The 20,483-nt window shown below is 36.7% G+C and overlaps 1 protein-coding gene across 15 annotated transcripts in view; it reads right to left on the bottom strand.

The window, feature by feature from the left end:
- The window catches only part of NLGN1 (neuroligin 1), an 829,283-nt gene that overhangs the window by 646,477 nt on the left and 162,323 nt on the right, over positions 1–20,483 (bottom strand). For 8 of the 15 annotated variants that reach the window (XM_070582369.1, XM_070582363.1, XM_070582364.1 and 5 more), the window contains exon 2: positions 6,495–7,307. In XM_070582369.1, the coding sequence (XP_070438470.1) occupies positions 6,495–6,987 (493 nt within the window). In that variant the 5' untranslated portion in view covers positions 6,988–7,307. Of the gene's footprint in view, positions 1–5,990; positions 6,051–6,494; positions 7,308–20,483 lie in introns of all 15 variants that reach the window. The other 7 variants (XM_070582358.1, XM_070582365.1, XM_070582366.1 and 4 more) reach the window with 1 other exon arrangement.

Raw genomic sequence — 20,483 nt, 5'->3', positions numbered from 1 at the left:
AATTCTATCTCCATTTCCCTTAATATTACACATCAAACAATTAATATACAATCAGATGAGAAGAGAATCCCACTAACACTTTTACCCCTGTACTCCTACCCATGCACTCTGCCTAGCTACACGTTAATTTAAATTATCTACCTATGCCCTTTTTAATCCAAAACCTCTAATTTTGAACAAGAGCCAATCTTTCTTTAAAGATATTATTCCAGTAGTCTACCATCTTTCTCCCGTATTTTCAATTGTTCCCTTTCTTCTGTATACAAACATTTCTTTATTTTTTCCATCTTGACCTACAGCCACAAAAACACCCTCTATTGTTCATAGGCTCTCGTTTTTTCTTTTCTGCTCCTTAAAATAGTTATTTATGTTCAGCAACTCTAAATCTTCTCCAGTGCTCTCTTAGACCTACTCCAGTGTGTCATACCCATACCACCCTACAAAAGTTCACTTGGCAGAGTTGATCGCTGTGTCTATTTTGATGTATTTTCTTTACCTAGCTTCCAGGATGACAAAAAAAAAGTCTTGGTTTACCTCCCATCTCAATATGTAACATTTTCTGTCTCTATTATCTTTTCTCCCAGACCTCTTAATGTTGAAATATCTCATGGATTGGTCTTTGGTGTCTTTTTCTTTCTCTATTTTTATTCAATTCCTTTTATTCTCACTCAGACTCATGACTTTAAATCTTTGCCTTCTATATCACAATGACTCCCAAATTTATATCTTCATTTATACCTCTCTCTTGAACTTCAAACTGGTTCCTTGATGTTTACACTTGGATGTCTAAGAGTCATCTCAAATTTAACATGTCCAAAACTAAACACCATCTTCTCCTTGTGCCTCCCTCTAAACCATTCCACATTCCTTTTTTTCCTTCTTAATTGATGGCAAATCTCTTCTTCTAGGTACTCAGACCAAAAACCTAGGAATCTTCTCTGACTCCTCTTTTTCTTTCACAGCCCACAACAAACTGATCAAGAAATGTCATCTTTGTGGCCAGCCCAGTGGCATAGTGGTTAAGTTTGCTCACTCTACTTCGATGGCCCAGGGTTTGCAGGTTTGGATCCCAGGCATGGACCTATACATTGCTCATCAAGCCATGTGGTGGCAGCATCCCTCATACAAAATAAAGGGAGATTGGCACATATGTTAGTTCAGAGCCACTCTTCCTCAAGCAAAAAAAAAGGAAGAATGGCTACAGATGCTAGCTCAGGGTCAATCTTCCTCAAAAAAGAAAGAAAGAAAGAAGGAAATGTGATCTTCAAAATACATCAAGACTCTATCACTTGCCTTGTTTCTGCCCTGGTCTGAGCCTGAACTAGGCTCATGTCTTGTCTCGATTACAATTGCCTCTTACTTGTGCTCCCAGTTTCTCCATGCTTTCCTAAAATCTACTGTCAATGCATCAGCTAGCATGATCTCTTTAACATAAAGTCAGATCATTCTGAATCCATTGCCTCACTCTCTCTTCCCTTTCCAGATATAGTGTACTCCTAGTTATTCTCTAAATAGTCAAGGCAGATTCTCACCTTACTTCCTTTGCACCAGCTCTTTCCTTTACGCTTTCCCTAGAAGTCATTTCATCTCTTTCAGGTCTTTGCTCGAACAAGGACTATGTTGACTATTTCATTTAAAATTACCTTCACCCTCCACACCAGCACTCTTGATCCTCCATACTCTGTTTATTTCTCATCTTCTTATACCTTTTAAATGTAATTATCCATTCTCTCCATTTTGTCTCCACATACTAAGATGTAAACTCCAGGAGGACAAGGATTTTTTTTGTTTTTTTCACTGATGTATCTCTGGGGCCTAGAGCAGTAATTTAATTGGCAGAGAATAAGGACTCCATAAATATTTGTTAAATGAATAAATTAGTTAGAAATGCACAAGCAAGAAGGAAGAGCATTCTGGGATATAACCTCCTTTTAAAATCCTAAACACAGTGACAGTGATAGGACTCACTGTCATATATATTTAATTAGAGAAGACTCAGACTCTATGTTCAACAACCAACCAAATAAACCTTAAGTTTGTGGAAAAGGCTCTTAAATGAATTCAATATTATTTCAGGTAAAGATTACAAAATAGAGCATAAAAAAGTAAAATACTTATGAAAATCAGGAATAAAATGCTCAAGGAGTCAGGAAGTATACTAGGGCCATCTATAAAGATTCTGATTTTCTGTGCAATAAAAATTGGGGTAAATGAAAAACAAAATGGGTTAACAATTTCTCACCATGACAGAAATAAAAATTAATTCTGTATTCATCTCAGAAGAGCTATGCAAATGATAGTCAAAGTGCTGGTAATACACAAAGCTACACAACTCTAAGGTATCCGTGAGCCAATCAATTTGTTTGTGGATTCTCTGGGTCCCTTGTTCCTCCTTCTCATGTTTACTGCCTAATATTTGACCACTTTACTGTTTGCTGGCAACTCTCACAAGAGAGAGAAGTAGAGAAAGAAAATGAAACACAAGCAAATTAAAATTCCTCCTGATAGCAGCCAGGAGGAAATTGTTGGGATTTTGGTCCAGATAGTAAGAAAACACACATACAACTTAAAAATATTCACTAAAATGGCTACTAAGCATGGTTTCTGGAAGCCAGTTTCTAATATTGGCTTGACCTAATTCAATTAAGATGAGCATTAAATCTGTCTAAAATAGAGTCAATAGAATAGAACAGAATAGAATAAAAAGAATTCATAACATATTTGAATGTGCAAAAAAAAGAAGGAAGAAAGGGAGGGTGGGAGGGTGGAGAGATACAAGCCTTTGCTATAGAAATCATCTACAGGAGGTAATTTAACATAAAGGAAATGTGTCTCATAAGCAAAAGCTAGGGCCAAACCTGACTCTACCACTTAGTAGAAGCAGAAACTCAGTCAGAACACTTAACTCTCAGAGCCTACTTTCTTATTTGTAAAATAAGGATAGTAATATACGTTTCTCGTAAAGTTTTTGTGACAAATTATGTCTGTCCTCCACATCCGAATTCCAGTTTCTATCACACGGTATCTGCCTATTTGGACAAGTGTTGACAGTCCTCTCATTTTAAGCACTCATCCCTTCTTCCAGTTTTGCAAGGAGAAAACCCTGATGAAATATCTAGAGAGTAATTAACATATGGCTAAAACTATCATGGGAAATATGAAAAGATAGATTAAAAAGTGCGACTGGGACCTATTTTAAATAAGAGGCAGCCTACTGGTAAAAATGTTTTTTTTCTTCAATTACACAGGAAAATATTTTAAAACCTCTATTTAAAAATCAGAGCAAGGCATCTTTTGCAGGAGGGAGAAAATTTTCTTTCTTCTATACAGACTAAAGTGTAGAAAGTACTTTGTTCTTTGTAAACTTACTTGAGTATAAGTTCTGTGGGAAAAGGGATCTTTGTTTCATTCATTACTGACTCCCTTGAATACTGCATGACTTATAATAGGCAATTAAGAAAGAATTTTGAATGAATACAGGATGAACAGATTATAGGGGACTTGGCACAGGGATGGGGTCCATCTGTCTCTGTGGGTGACTATACACAATTAAAAAAAATAAGAGGGCCGGCCCGGTGGCATAGTGGTTAAGTTTGCGGGCTCTGCTTCAGTGACCTGGGGTTCACCAGGTTTGGATCCTAGGCATGGATCTAGCACCACTCAGGCCATGCTGTGGCAGCATCCCACATAGAAGAACTAGAAGGACTTACAACCAGGATATACAACTATGTACTGGGGTTTTGGAGAGAAAAAAAAATAAGCATTGATTTAAAAAAAAAAGAAAGATAAATAATAACAAGCCAGAATTTTATTAACACCTAGATAAAATATAACATGACTATTCTTACAGTTCCCCAACCATCGTTTATAAACTTTTAACATTCTGTTGAAGAACTCATCATCCACTTGCAATATATATTAGTATATACAGAAATGAAATGACTAGTATTTTCCTTAACCAGGATAATATGATTTCTTGAAGTGACCAGAATAGACCCTTCATGATAGAGAAGGAAAAAAGTTAAAAGTTCGGGAAAAAATTCTACTCCTGCTCTAAACTTTAGTTTTGTTTACTTTAAAAAGACTATTTATATAGAAAATTACATTTACATTGTTATGTAGACTTTGCGATAATATATAAATGGCTGATAAATGAGAAGAATTTACTTAATAATAATAGGATATATTAAATACCAAAGTGACATAATTTTTTAGAATGTTCAATATAAAACCACAATAGATTTGGACTATAAACCACACAGACTAATGTTGGTATCTATAGATTTTGTCCTCAGGCTAATTATAAATTAGTTCTAAGTTTGCCAAAGTAAATAGCACAGCCTATGTACCTCTTTGCCAACTCTCTCATAAAGCAGATGGAACCAACAATCCAAAGAACAATGAAAAAGAATTTTCTAATGAATCTGTTTCTCTCTGAAGTTGCATGAGAAGAAAGGTCACTTTCTCACTTACTAGCTTACCTTTTGATGTCCTTATTATTTTTTGATTGTACATAGTTTTATGTATTATGCTCTATTTATGCATTCTTCAATAGCATCTTTATTTATGACTTTGTGAATCAACATCTTTGTGATAGGAGGCGAAAGTCACTTAGCTAATTACACATGCTTGATAAGCTGCATAATAATAACCACTGCAGTATTGTACATTAGTTGAAGGCATGTAAATTACTGCAGTTATTCTCATTTGGGGAAAAACAAGACTTTGTTTTAGTCGTTTAAAACACCCTTGTTGCCTCCATATCCACCTTCTGAAGTATATTATGCTTTTAACCCAAATCATGCCATCAATAAAAAAATGAAGGTTAAATCTCATTCTACCAATATGACCAAAGAAACCAAAACCAAAACCAAAACCAAACAAAACTCAATTTAATGCAAATACTTCTGATCCACAGTTGAGAATTTTGTTATATGAAGCTTCTTCTGTATAATGCAATCCTGGTAAAACAGAACAGCTTAGACACTCCCCACCCCATAAGGATGTTGTAATGAAATCTGACTTGGTCCAGCCAGGAGATCAGAAGTGCATAGAGAGAGAGAATGTACAGCACTAGAATATTAATATGACTTCTGTATGAAGGTTGGAAATTCTACAAAGTTATGAATAAGGTCAAAATAACACTTAGATGATTTACTGCCATAGAAAATCATACTCTCTATGAGTGATTTACTGGATGTTATATAAAAATGGAGTGTGGACAAGCTACATTCAGATGCAAGCTTGCAGCTGTCAGTGTCTACATTTGCTCAATCTGGCTAGAGATGATTTGAAGGTTGATTTAATTGTAGCTTCTGAATCATGTTCTTCCCTATGTTTTAAATTGTTTAACATAAATATAAAAATGTTAAAGTAATTTTAAGACTGTAAATATTTAGTATCAAAATCTGCAAAACCTCATTCTCTTCTGGAAGAGTAACTGAAATGAAAAGACTGTCCGGGGCAAAAATACCATTACTTAATAATGGTAATTGCCCAATAGTTGTGGCAAAGTTACCCTTAGATGAAAATATTCATAGGGTGTACAGAAGAAGCTGAGAATAAACAAACAAAAAACTAGGTCTGAGACTGAACTAATCAATTTTAAGAGGAACAGAAATCTATACCTGTAGAAAAGGATTCGGAGATCAAAGTTAACCAGTTGTTAAGGGAGCATTGTTGGGGTTCCTTGCAGGCAGTGTAATAGCTTAAGTGTCTGTTCCTCTGTACACAAACTCAAAGCAGAGATTCAACTCCTGTCGATGCTACCATCACCAGAACACAAGGCACCACCAATGAGCTTTGTCAATGTCATCTACTCAGCTAAAGCTCTCCTTAACCATCTTTCTATTTTTTGACAGCCTTCAATAAATTCCAAATATCACCTAACTATTCACTTCCCAGCATCAGCAAATCATCCTTAGGGAGAATATCTTGTTCTTCCTCTGCAAGCTTTTTCCCCCATTTTTTATTTCCACTTTGATACATACCTCCTTTTCTACATATTTTCTTGCCGGGCTTTCTGGCACATTCCTTGGATATTCTTTTTACTGAAAAATGAATAGAAGACTAGAAAATAACATGGCGCTCCATCACAGACCGCCGGAACATGCAACACCACTATCTAACTTAATATGCTCCTGCATTTACTAAGTGCCAAAGATCCCCAATTCGTTGAGCCTGCACATGCAATGGAGAAATGTTGATGCATCTTCTCAGAAGTCATTCGGTAGGAAATGGCAATTAGGAACCCATTTCTACCTAAATATACGTGCTGTGGAGGAAAGAAAATGAGTAGGCACAGGAAAAAAATAAGAACAGATACACTGACACACGCAAACAAAAAGAGCAGCATGCACGCATGTAAAATATGTCTACATGCCAACAGGAAAAGCCATGCATGCTACCAGTACACACGAATTAATATTGTTAGAACTTAGAATAGAAAAGAAAAATATAAATACATCTCCCTGTTTTTCCTGCAGTAAACTCACCATCCTCAGTTGGGACATAAATGTTTAAATATAGGCAATCTTCACTCTGGTCTTGTACATACGATGAAACCACATCCAAGTTATTAGTAAACCAGACAGGAAGCATGACTTCTGGCAATCTGCCATCAATGATATTCTGGGGACACACAGGAGCAAATTGAGTGGCATTCCTGATATCTGACCAGGGAGATGGTGGCTCTGGAGGCTGAAAACGATGTTCCCCTGTTGGTGGGGCTGCGTACGGAACCCCAAGAAACTGAATAACGGGCCCCAAAATTTCATTATTGAGCTCTTTCTTAATCCCTCTTATCTTGCCAAAGTTGGTAGTCACCAACGGGTCTGCATCATCCAATTTTTGTGAGAGCACATGGGCAGCCTGAAGCAAACATCCCAAGACACAGAGAGTCAATGAAGCACCCAATCCCCTGTGTACCAAGCACGCTATCACTGCTCTCCAAACGTAATTTGGCCACGTGCATCTGGGCAGTGCCATGGTCCCACATTAGTTGTGTAGTTGTCTGGTTACAGTGAGGCAGAGGTATTTGTATCCACTTGAGAAAGACGGTGTAATGGTAGAATACACCTCCGATTTCTTAAAGGAGAGCTTGTCAAGAAAAGCTCAGAAAGCTCTTCACGCAGCCAGTATCTCCCATTGATTTCACATGTATTGAAGCAGCATCTTCAATCATCACTATTTATCAGACCATATCCTATTGATCATTCTCTTTTCCATAGTAGCAACGTGGCGAGAGTGGCCATTGACTGTAGATTTCCCTCTTATAAATCAAATCCAGTTAGCTGCAGGTCTATATCCTAGAGAAAATGAAAATAAATCATTAGCACAAACAAGCTAAAATAGACAGAGTGATAACCAGATGTTTTATAAGCTACAGAAATACATTAATAATGGTGAGAGTCAGGGAAGTTGAATACTATTATAGGAAAATTACGGTTTGATATAAGATGACAGGTGAAATAACTGATTATTAGATTATTGAGAAACTTGCCTGCTGACTGTATACATATTTAAGTGGAAGCAGGCCTTGTCAAAATACACAGTTTCAGGAACATTTCATAGTACAGTATTTTAAAATGCTGAAGGTTATGTGTAAAATTTTCCCTTTATTGACAGTCTTCAATCACTTCAAGGAACCTCAGAATTAATCAGAAAACATGCTAAAAATTAGAATTCAATAGTAGAAAGCCATTTTAAAAATATTGGTAGAGAATTAGTGGAATATAAACAAACTCTGTAAGAATGACAATATATATTAAAAGGCGCTCCCCAATCCAATGCTATATAGAAAAAACAAAGTTAATGTTAGAAAAGAAAACTGATACTAGTTCAACTATGATCATTTAAGTGCAACTACCTTACAAGGTCAACCTCCTTGCTGTTTCTCAAAAGTTTGCATAAAATCATTGGCTACAGGTCTTCTATCTTAAATTAAGATTCAAGAATTTAAAAGATAAAATGGATTTAGACACAATTTGGAAAAGAGACAGAAGTTGGCATCATTTTTTGCAGACTAAAGGGTTTTTTTTTACCATCTAGCTATATATTTTATATACCAGTAAATTTGCAACATGAAAATTAATTTCTGAGTCAAAGTCAACAGTCAATATATTTTAAATTACAAATTTTGTTCTCACTATCTGTTAGAGATCAAAGGGAGAATACAACAAAAGTGAGGTAATTTAAAAGAACAATCTACCTAATCATGGCATCTTGCATATCAACACTAATCAAACATCTAACACTGTTTACCCAGTTCAACTTAAAATGCATCAGGATAAAATGTAACATCCAGTGCAGTGCAATTCACAGTGTAATCTTACATTAACTGCAAAATGGCATACAAATGGGTAAATTTGTCTTTTCTTATTCAAGCAGCCTTTTAAAAGGGCTTACTTTGAAAATAATAGTGTTGATTTGTATTACAGATGGTTCTATTCTGTCATATTGTGGGAAGATTCCCGAAGAAATGCTGGTTGGGCAGTGTGGCGGCACTGACTTTGTGTTATTGAAAGGGAGATTGTAAAAACTATATAGGGCAGCAGGAGATTTGGTTCAAGCCCGGTGTTCCTTTAGCTCTGAACAATCCATCACAGAAGGCAATAAGGAGATAAATGTCTTTCTTAAGAATACTCAGTCTGCGTTAATTCAAATATCTTTGCTGTGAAAGCACATTAACATACAAAAGATGGGCTTAGATCATCCCATTCATGCCCCGAACTCCAGCATGTATGAAAGACTTAGCTACACAAACCCTCCTCTGTTAAAAGTATATTATGCTCACTCTTATGCAGAATCGTGGTGGGTCACCGCATGACTGAGTCTTTCCTAGTCACCTTTTGGTGTTAAAAAGCACATTTGATACCTAAAATAGAGAACCTGTGGTGAGGTCTTAAAAGTCTCCACCACCATTTGTTATTCAGCCAATTTTCAAGAACAGCGATTTCCAGAAGTTCTCCTTTACACAGTAGATATCTCATTAATATAAAAAGTACTTGTTTGGGTATTAACAAAATAAGACTCCTTTTTGTACTACAAATCCTTAACCGTGATAAAAATAAAGAGGCTCCTGTTTTCCACTGATATGCTCCTTTAACACAAATTGTGGAGATTAGAATTCTGCACGCCATGGTGAATTCTCAAATTCTAGTAATGTTTCGCTTCTCAGGTTATAAAAATATCCCATTTTTACATGGGCTTACCAGTATGGAGAACTAGAGTACTGACCCCAAAGGTTTTTCAGAAGTCACTATTATAATAATGACAGTTGTCAAAGGCTAATGTAAAAATATGGCTTGTTTAATTACTGAAATTTTAAATATATATATTTTATATATACATATAAATGTATTTAGGCATATACAGATACCTAAACACAAAAACTCTCAAATTTGTTGGCAGAGTTTTTTCCCTATATATTGGTGCTACCTTAGTATAAACCAAACCCTTAGCTTTTATACATTTACATCTCATTTACAGCAACCCTATAAAATGGGTTCAACAGTTATCCTCTTTTTACTCATGAGGAACTGAGACTTAAAAAGGTTAACTACTTTGGCTAAGGCCTCTCAGCTAATCAAGAGCAGATCCAGAAGCCCTTTGGCATCTGATTTAAAGGGCATCCTCTTGATCACTAGACATGATAAAGTCTCTCAACTCACAATTAACACTTTTAAAAAATTGATCCTACTGCATTTAAAATTGAATTGTAAAAGTGTTTTATGTTCCTTCAGAAGATAGAGTCTAGGTAAATACTCCGGCAATTTCACAGAAACAGAGAAATTTAAATGGTCTGCCCTATTCCTATGGGGAGCTTAGATGTCATTTTGTGATATTTTTTACCTCTTTTACTTTACAATGATGCAGTGATTGGTTGCTCATAAGTGTTTACACAAAATCGTGTTAAAATAAGTAACCGAAAAAAATCCCAACTTCATAACAGCTTAAATGCCCATTAAGAGATACTGATAAATGAATTATGATAATATGCACAAATTGGAATACTATACTTCAGTGAAAATAAAGTACCTAGATCTGAATATATCAACATGGTTAAATCTCAAAATTTTTGAACAAAGCAAGTTGCAGAAGGTCGGGTACAGTAAAATGCTATTTAAATAAAGCTTAAAATATGCAAAAGAAACTCTACATCTTTCACAGACACACAAACATGGAGTAACAGGATATTTGCTTAATAGTATTAATTAATGAATTGGCACTAAGATTGATAACCTGTGGTGAGCCCTTCAAAGACCACAATTAATTAACTACAGCAAGTTTTACAAATCTAAGATTTGATAGGGTTGGGAAATATATACACACACCTTTGTTATGGAATTCTCTGTATTTTTCCATATGTTTGAAGCATTTTATCATAAACACATTAAAACAATGAGGTCAGAAAAGTCTTACTCAGCATATCAAGCAAAAAAAGGACTAGCTTCGTCCGACTTTGAGGTTAGTGGAGATACTAGCTCACAAATTCCTCCATTAGTCCTCCCTTTGGGTTAAAGCATATGTAATTCCACGGAGAGAAATAAAATAAAAAACAAATAACATTTTAAAAGCCATCATAAATGGGAATATATTATCTCACTTGCGTTAATTCATCATTATAGCTGGTCCATCAACTAGTTCCCTCTTGAGTGACCCAGATCAAAGAGATGATGATGGAGAAAGTAGAACTGCCTGGAACATAAGATAATCATGGTGGGTGGCCACAGTCATCCAATCTTTCATTCACTCAACAAACACTTATTGGTTATCTACAATGTATAAGCTAGTATGCTAAATATTAGAATTTAAAGACAAGTGAAATCTAATCATTGCTCCCAGGTAGCGACAATATTGTAAAGGAATAAGTCACATGAAAAATGGCTCTAATGCAGGTTGGAATGTGACATGTGTTCAATAAATACATAACAAATGGAGGGGTAGGACCCAGAAGGCAGTCTCTGACTTCTAACTTTACATAGCATTGTATGTGCCTTTTTTCCAACATTACCCATTTATTTTCTACTTTGTTTGGTTATATTATTTGTTTTTATTTGTTCTATTGTTGAACTCAACTCCTCCCTAGTGAAATTCTTATTCAAGGGCAAGGATCTGGGGTTGTTATTGTTTTAAAATATCTTTATATCCATCATGAAAATCTGTGTGAAACTCCTTAACATAGGGCAGATAGGGATAAATCTCAGCTGAGCTAACCTGACGGCATGCTTATCACCAGAGCTGCCAGGAGCTTGGCCAATGCTATACAATTGATTGTTGTAGGGGCCGGCCCAGTGGCGCATCAGTTAAGTTCGCACGTTCAGCTTCTTAGCGGCTGGGGGTCCGCAGGTTCGGATCCCGGGTGCGGACATGGCACCGCTTGGCACGCCATGCTGTGGTAGGCATCCCACATATAAAGTAGAGGAAGATGGGCACGGATGTTAGCTCTGGGCCAGGCTTCCTCAGCAAAAAGAGGAGGATTGGCAGTAGTTAGCTCAGGGCTAATCTTCCTCAAAAAAAGAAAAAAAAATTGGTTGTTGTTATTTACTCTGGCTCTGTTCTATAAAGTCACCACAAACACTGAATTGGGGAACAGGGATCCATAGCTCCTAGGGAAATATAGGTGTATACATATGTGTACATGTGCATGTGCATTCATATACACAAATATATATATAAATACATATTTCACAAGTTATAAATTATGATCTCAAACTCTAAAAACAATCCATCCTAGTAGATTCTATTTTCTTTATTTTACAAAAGAGAAAACAAGATTCAGAAGCATTAAATGACTTGTCTGAGGCCACCCTACTAACAAGTGCCAGAGTTGGAATTCAAACTCCCTGCAACTGGGCTCAGAGCTGGAGCTTCTTGCCCCACGCTGCACTGCCTCTATCATCTCCACCCTCTGTTCATATCTGTATGAGAGCTGAAACAAGAAGGCAGACCATCACCTTGCTTGACCTCAGCTGGAAATGTTCTCGTAGGGCAACTCAAATTTTTTGCTGCTTTGCTCATGTCTATGAATGTCTGCGAAAGCACTTGAGTATTGACTTTGGGGTTACAAATAAATTTTAGTGAATAGTCAAATTTGCAAGCACAGATCCAGGAATAATGAAGATTGACTGTATTAACTAAAGATAAATAATGTTTTGTACCTATGAGCCTGTGAGTTGTTTTGAAGTCAGAACATATCAGCTTGTCATCATGGCTTAGTAATAACAATTGGATTCAGTAATAATAATTTAATAATAATTGCTTTCATAACTGCTTTCAGTGAAGTGTGGCAGTTTTCAAAGGCCAAAGCTGGCTATGTAGCTGGAATGTACTTTTGCAACCAGCTCACTCTAAGAAAACCTGACCACCAGCAGATTTGGGGCATTCTATACCAAGATGTTTCACATGCACATTTGATGGTGGTTCCAGATCCCAAACAACACGGTATCCCATGTGACCAAGCAGTGGGAGAACAAAGAGGCCTGAGTGTGAGATTTCGAGACTCCATCCAATGCATCCTGTGCAATGAGTATAAACTATTTGAGTCTTGTGAGTCCTTTCCATAACTGAACACTTAAAGTAACCAATGTGCGATTAATTCACATAGAAAGTAATTAAAAATTGGATGAATAAACAAACAAATGCATTCATACAAAATGTTGTTAGGCTTTAAATGAAGAGACAGGTCTACCTTGAGTTAGTGGATTAGGAAAGAATTCATGAATCAAGGAGATTTGAGCTGGGCCTCAAAGAATAGGATTTGGACAAACACTGATGAAGAAATGCCTGGCAGAGGGTACATTCTAGAAACAGTGAAAAGGATATGTAGTGGGTACTGTGGTGCTCAAACTCCCTGGGGGTAGCTCACATTCCAATGACTGGTCCACACCAGTGTAGAAAGGCCTGGTTTCTTGCCCCAAGGCAGACTGACTCTGAGAGACCATCCCCACACCAAAGCTCCCTGTGGAAAGGGGCTGAGGGAGGAGTTGGTTGTGATTCCCTAACTCCCTCCCAGGTGTTTTTCTCAATGGCATGATCCGATAAACTTCCTCCAGGCAAACCTCCATCTCAGAGTCTTTTTATTTTTTCCCTGGAAAACCTGATCTCTGACAGAAAGAAAAGAAGTCACCTTTGAAGGCACAGTTTAGTTTGGCCAGAACACAAAGTAAATGAGGTTGAGCCGTGGAGGAGACTGGAAAGGCAGGTTTCAGCCAAATCAAGCAAGCCCTTCATTAAAAGGCTAAAGAGTTTGGATTTTATTCACTGGATGATGAAAAGCCATTAAATATTCCTAGCAGGGGAAGAGTATTATCAAATTTATCCACGAGAAAATTAGACTGGCATTACTGAGGAGCAAGGGTCTCCAAAGAAGTGTGTTCATACCGCACCGCAGGATGACCAGACAAGAGAAAGGAAGCAAATTGTTGAACTTCTGTGTATTGTAATTTTTTACATAAAGCAAAAAGAGAAAGAAATTAAGCTTTATGAATATGAATATATGTTTAATACCAGTGTCTTCACATGGTTGTGTGATGCATAGAGCACCTGAGATGTTCTTGGGGAAGTAGGCAGTTCTGTAACACAGTAGGCTTGTCAGCTGTGGCATTTTGTTGTTGTTATTGTTCCTCTTCAACGATGATTTAGACTTTATATCACTGCATAAGTAGATTTATACGTCTTTCATCATGTTGCAATTAAAGTAACCCTCACAAAATGGACTAATGGATTAAATTTTACCCACAAGACAAATATAGATTAAAGGAAATACTAGTAATGTAATCATAAGAGCAAGAAACAAACAGAAAGGAAACTTCTCCTACTTTTAGTATAAGCTCTTCTTTAGCTATACCACAAGACTAAAAGCAACGACTATCTAAGCATCTATAACTAAGTCAGACAAAAATATTTCAAAACATTAAGAAGATGGCTTGAAATACAGATTTATATCTTTCATTAGCTGTGAATCGTGCCCTAAGAATCCTTGTGTCTTGAGATAATGACGGAATGAAGGCATCAAGATGTATAAGATATTAACAAATACTTATTTTATCTTTCCTATCTTTTAATGTCTCTTTTACCATATATTTTGCAATCTGTTGATAGAGATATTTATGTGGAAGTATATGTATATATTTTATATGTTTTATTGTGTAGTTATCAAAAACAGGATTGTGTGATCACAAAGGTGTGGAAACCATTACCTTAGTGAATGAACTGATGGGAAAGAAACCAGAAACAATTTTATTTTCATGTTCAGTTTGAAGTATACCTGAATGCATCCACATTCATGTGAAAATGACAACAAAAGCAACTAATATTATAGATCACCAAGCTCTGTCCTAAGTACTTTACACGCTTCATGTCATTTAGTCCTCACAACAAACTTCTAAGTCAACTACTCTTATTTGAGGTGAGGAAAATGAGGCTTCAGGTGGTTAATAACTTTCTTAAGGCCACAAAGATAGGAAAAGGCAGATCCAAGCAACACGCTGGGAACTACCTAGCCCCAAAGAACATGCCCTGAACCTTCATGATCCACGACATTTTGTTTCGCTTCCCAAGAAGACTAACTCAGTGAAGTCATATGCTCAGTTTGAGGGTTTGAGGAGAGTGAAAAACACAGGACACCAACAGGAGGGAAACAAAAAGGCTGCTGATCAGCTTGCCAGGGTTAATTAATAGGCATAATTTGGAGCGGCTCCAAATAGTGTGGTATTGAGACTTTCTAGCAACATTCTATGACCTAGGGAAGAGAGTAAATGACAGAAGTTAGCACTGGGGATAAGCAAGGCAAGAATGGTCTAATTTCAAGGAGGAAAGGTTGTGAGAAATGGTAATTCTAGGGTTGAATAGATTAACTAAAACTCAGTAGGAAGGTAAGCAGAAGGGTACAAGGAGAAAACATAAGAAAGAACTAGAACCAAGGATTACAAAGGGTCTACTCTGAGATGAGAATAGTGAAGTTCAAGGCCTTGATCATGTAGAGGTTCAAGGGATGCCATGGCCCATGTTGTGGCCATACCATCAAGTAGCCACTGAGAACTAATGTGGTGACACGTATACTCTGCAATGACTACCATTAATTAATAACTCGATTAATGGCTAGCACCAATGAGCATGGACTAGGGTCAAACACTAAGCTAACTGCATCGTCTCATTTAATCTTCTCTCAATACCATGAGTAGAGATCATTACTATCTCCGTGTAACAGAGTTCCATCTCCATGTAGCGAGTTCCAACAAATAGAAAGAGATAAGGCAGAAGAATTAATAGACTCTAAAGATAATTTTATCCAGACCCTCCTTCTAGGAGAAAGGGTAGGCAGGCCTCAATAGTTTCCAGAGTCACATCCCAGTGTCCCTTCCTCTGCAGAAAACGTAAGTGGTTCTATTTTTCTTCTTCCTCCTTGGGCTACTTCCATTCTAAATGAACCTCTCCAGTGATGAAAGAAAATAACTGAGAAAATAGAATGTTAAGGAGAAATGGCAAACTAAAATTTGACAGTGATAGGTGAAAAAATTCTACCAAGAAAATAATTTTAAAGAACAGCAAGGAAAAATCAGGAGTACATCACAGAGGTTATACCTGTAGCAAACTATCTTTGCAAAAACCCAATATTAATGGAAGACAGCACACAGCAACTTGCTTACCAAGATCTTCCTCCATGGAAAATACTCTCCCCATCAGTTTTTGCCTGGAGGGACCCAGCTAGCATTGCTCTAGGCCTGGCTCCAATGGTAGTACTTCCTTCCCGGTTCCTTCCAACCACAAAAACACTCTCTTCTCTCAACTCTCAAAGCACTTGTTACCTTTCTTGTAACTGAACTTGTAGTACTTTTAATCACAGTAATTTGTAAGCTCAGATTCCCTCTTTATTCTTGCATTCTTACCTTATTTAGTGCCAGGCACTGAAGAGGTCAACATGAACAAGATAGACATGGTGCTGATTCTCACAGAGACTCAAGTTCAATGGGGAAGACAAACTTTATGTAAATAAATCACATAGATAACTATTTAGTCATAAATGCATTGCCAAAAATGTTAATGCAGGGTACTCTGAGGGGAGATTTAATGAGTCTGGAGTTGGAAGGATGATATTCCTGAAGAAGTGATCTGTAAACTGGGTTTTGAAGGATGAGTAGGAGTTGGTAGGTGATGACCTGGGGACAAAGTGTGTCAGGCAGAGGCAAGAGGAGACCCGAATGCTGTGAAGTCTAGGGCTCTCCAAGAACAAAGAGATTAGTGTAACTTGCCAGAAGGGTGAGGCATCAGGCTAGAGAGGAGCTGACAATTCAAGAATTTCTGGGCCATTTGAGGGATGTGAGATCTTATCCCAAGTCTGATGAGAAGAATTATAATCACAAAAATGACATGATCAGATTAGCCTTACTCTTCGAGAATAGAGGCTGTGGCTTTTGAATAGTTGATTTTTAATAACTATCTCCAGAACAATTCATTACATTGTAGGTCATCAGAAAATATTTTTGGAATGAATACCCCATTCATTCATTATATTTATCTTTCATCAGTTAACCCTACCCTCAGATTTTATTTATCCATCCTTCTGTGATGCCTGACCTCTGTGAAGGCATTATCTTAATTAGAGTTGCAGCAAGAGGGGGTAAAACAGAGATGAGGTGGAAACAAAGTAAGGTATAATGAAAATCCCTCATCATGCAGGCATGTGCATGGATGACCATATAGACTATGGCTAATTCCATTATTGTTTGGCAAAAATGGGATTCTAAGATGCCATAACAGCTTTTCTGAGAACACAAAGAAAAAGAGATCAAAGTGATAGCATTTCCTTCTGCACTCCACAACTGAACATTTCTGCTATGACCGTCATTACAAAAATGGCTAAATATTGGAGAGTTTCCTGTTTGTTTTGTTGTGGGGGGAGGGGCAGCTGAAACAAGCCACTTAGCATTTAACTATATAAAATAAGTTTTATCTTCTGTTCACTCTGAACCTACTATCACATAGAATCTCCGAATATGAACTGTTAAATCTAAAACCTACTTGGGAATCCTGACTTCAAAATGAACAAGAAGGTGAAGGGGGTGAGGGGCAGGAATTGACAAGACAGGAGGTTTTAAAAAAAAAAGCAAGGGCAACAATTTTAATATATATGAAAAATACTGCAAGACACATTTTTAAAACCAATTGATGACACTGTGATTCCCCAGAAAAAAATGAATAATCACTCAAGAGCTCAGGGGAGACAGCCAGGTAGAGCTGATTACTTCCCTTGATATTACTTTGATGTTTTTGCCTGAAAGGGGCCACCTTTGGGTCACAAGTCATTGTTTCCAGAAGCAACTTAATTATGCCTGTCAGTATCTTTATAGAGAAGATAGCACAGCTGAGTAGTAGTGCTACATTCTCAATTCACTATTTAAGCTTATTTTTGTTTCTAGTGAGCTGCTGTGTCTGGGAAGAGTGGAGAATTGCCACTCCTGGTGCCCTGATTAATTAAAGTCCTCTTTAAAAAATCCCTTGTTGCCAGAGAATAGCTACAACTTTGGCAGAGGCAGTGCTAAGTTTCTCAGTGTGGCCCTGTGCCAGGGTGTGTCAATCTTGACCCCTTGGAGGATGATTAGCAGAGACGGGGTAGTTAAACCTTTGTGCCCATTCAGTCCCAGGCTTCTGCTGGAATTGGCAAATACTATAGTGACTATTGTTTAAGGAGTAACTGACTACTAGGAACTGGACTAAGACCACCGACTCTTTTCACGTAAGGCCCCTGAAAACAATAATGGCTTCCTGTCACTCCTGACCTGGCTTAGAGCTCAACTAGTGCCCCAAAGGGGAAAGAATATTACAATTGCAATCTTCTTCAGATATGCACATCTTATATTTTCCCTTCAAATTACAGTTCTATTAATACTAACAATAAGAAAATTCAAAACAATGCTCTATTCATGGGCCATTTGTGTAACAGAACATCAATGAATAGATATTCACAAGAATTTAATATACACATGGAATATAAGATGCTAAAAGAATTCACCATTTAAATAAAATTGAATAATAGGAAGCTTGAAATTATAAAGTGTTAAAAAAGGAAAAAGTCTTAAATAATGACCAAAACACCAAAATTCATTATATTTTAGACCTTATCGTCCACGTTCTAAGAGTTTGAAATAATTTTTAGTGCTTCCAGAGATCCTTGAGATGTCACATTTTCTTCACAAGAGAAAATAACTCTAATGTATGTTCTGGTAAATTATAACCAGAAATAATCCTATTATACTTGTAAGTCTCGATAAAATAATTTACTGAAATAAAGTAAATAAACCATATACAAAAATTACTAAAAAGTTTCGATTATTATTTGTTTTTCATTAAAATTCAGTCTTTTAAATATATTAGTTTCTACCTTTGGAATTTTGAAAACAACTTCAAAATATCTACCAATTCAAATAACAACTGATTTATGTTAAGAAAAAATTAAAAGCAAAAATGAAGACACCAAGGATGAAGCAAGAGGTTCCATATTTAGTTGTTAGCACCCAAGGCCCGAACCAGCTCTCTTCATTCATTTAACAAATACTTATTGGTCACAGTAATGTGCCAGGCACTGTTCTAGGTGCTAGAGAGAAACACACACAACTTGAAAAATCAGACAAAAATCCCTGCCATCCAGGAGGTTATAGAGACCACCACTACTGTATTGTTTCAGTATGCAAAATGTTTTACCTTCCTATATTCCATAGCTCCTCAGATGTTATTACTAAAGACCACAGCTGTAAATAAATAGGAACTTTTGGCATCCATCTCATACTAATATATGCATTAGAACACTTGGCACAGTTAAAGAGGTAATGAAACTGGTGACTTTTTTTTACCTGTCAGAAAAAGGATAGATAACACTGTCACTTGTGTGTAAAGTTTTGGACAGCTAAGTAATATAGACTTAAATCAAAAATGACAGATGCCCTGACTTGAAACATAATGGTTACTGAAGTGAACCTTTATTCCTTTTAGCTTTGTGGTTAACTATTAAATGGCTCAAGTATTATTTTCAGGTACGAGTATTGTGACAACTGTTGGTCGATGTCATATGCAGTAATCAATGTTTTCCTGGTCGGTTCTGTCATAAAAGGAATGGTTGTCCTATCAGGGAAACTTATGCTAGTGATAATCCCAAATTGGTTTTTAGCCAATCAATATTCATTGGTTTCATGTGTGACCTTATTGAATTTCCAAGCATAGTGAGTATGCCATATGACAATATGAAAGTATTCACCATAACTATTTTTAAAAAGGCAACAAGAATTTTCAATTCATTTTTAAATGTGACAACGAACCTCTTTTTTCCTGAAGACTCAACATTCATTGAGTGTGTTGAGGAAGAAAAAACTACTGTTACACATAAGTGATGCCAAACATCTGTGTGAAGAATAAATTAGTGTATCAACTGGATGTTTCCAAAAAGGCAGTTGAAGAACATATATAAAACCTTCATATTACTGCCTGACTTTTTCACTCTTTCCAGAATGTATCTATGTTAGTTAGATACAGACAAAATGTAAGAAAACCACATTCTAAGAAAATATTTGCCAAAGATTCCATCTCCTCCCCAACTTCTGCGCCCACATCCATGACGTCCACCAAATAAATAAGTAAGCAAGCAAATAAAGAAATCTACCTATTTTCTAAATTATGCCAAAATTAAACAGAATTATAGGTACAGGTAAATGGATCCATAAGCAGCTCTTACTGAAGCACCGCATACCTAAGGGGATGGCAAGGGCTTGGGCAGTTAGCTCTAACTGCAGACATATGTGGTATTAGAAAAGTAGGCTACAGAAAAAGGAAAGGTTACTGTGTGGCCCGAATCAAGGGAGCTCATATTATGTACAAAAGTGTAGCTGGATACGCAGTTAAAATACTAAACTAAAATTGCTATAGAAACCAGAGAAAAGTGAAAACACTGAAAAAGTATATATTCTTCGATTTCATAAGTCAAACCCAAGCTCACCAAGCTAAAGGCAGGTCTTAAGATGTCAACTGCTTTAAGTAGGTCTAGTCTCAGCCTGGAATTTTATTTCCTGTGATGTCTCCCCGTGGTTTCTGATTTTACATCTGTAGCAGTAACTTAACTTGCATTTGTTCCAAAATGAATTTCATGCTCAACTTGTTTTTCTTAATTAAACTTCCTTTAGCAGTCCTTAATATGTGTATTATTAAAACTCATTAGTCCCATTCATGCTTGCCTGTCATTTTTTGGCTACACATTCATATATTGAAGTGCTCTGTTGCTATATACAGGAAGAAAATTTAATAATAAATATGAGGACTTGAACATTTTATGAGTGTCAGGATGAGAGAGTGCCTGCAAGGCCCATAAGGTTTCACACAAAAGAGGCATTACTGCTAAAGCTAACACTCTGACACATCTCTGATCTGTAAAGTCTGCAGTAATGGCAGCAGTAAAACGTTTTGCCATTGACTAGAATTTCTCTTACACGCAACGG

Source organism: Equus przewalskii, chromosome 18, assembly GCF_037783145.1.
Source record: "Equus przewalskii isolate Varuska chromosome 18, EquPr2, whole genome shotgun sequence".
Classification (NCBI taxonomy): Eukaryota; Metazoa; Chordata; class Mammalia; order Perissodactyla; family Equidae; genus Equus; species Equus przewalskii.
Note: the sequence above shows the minus strand (reverse complement) of the source record. Positions and strands in the feature narration are given on the sequence as shown.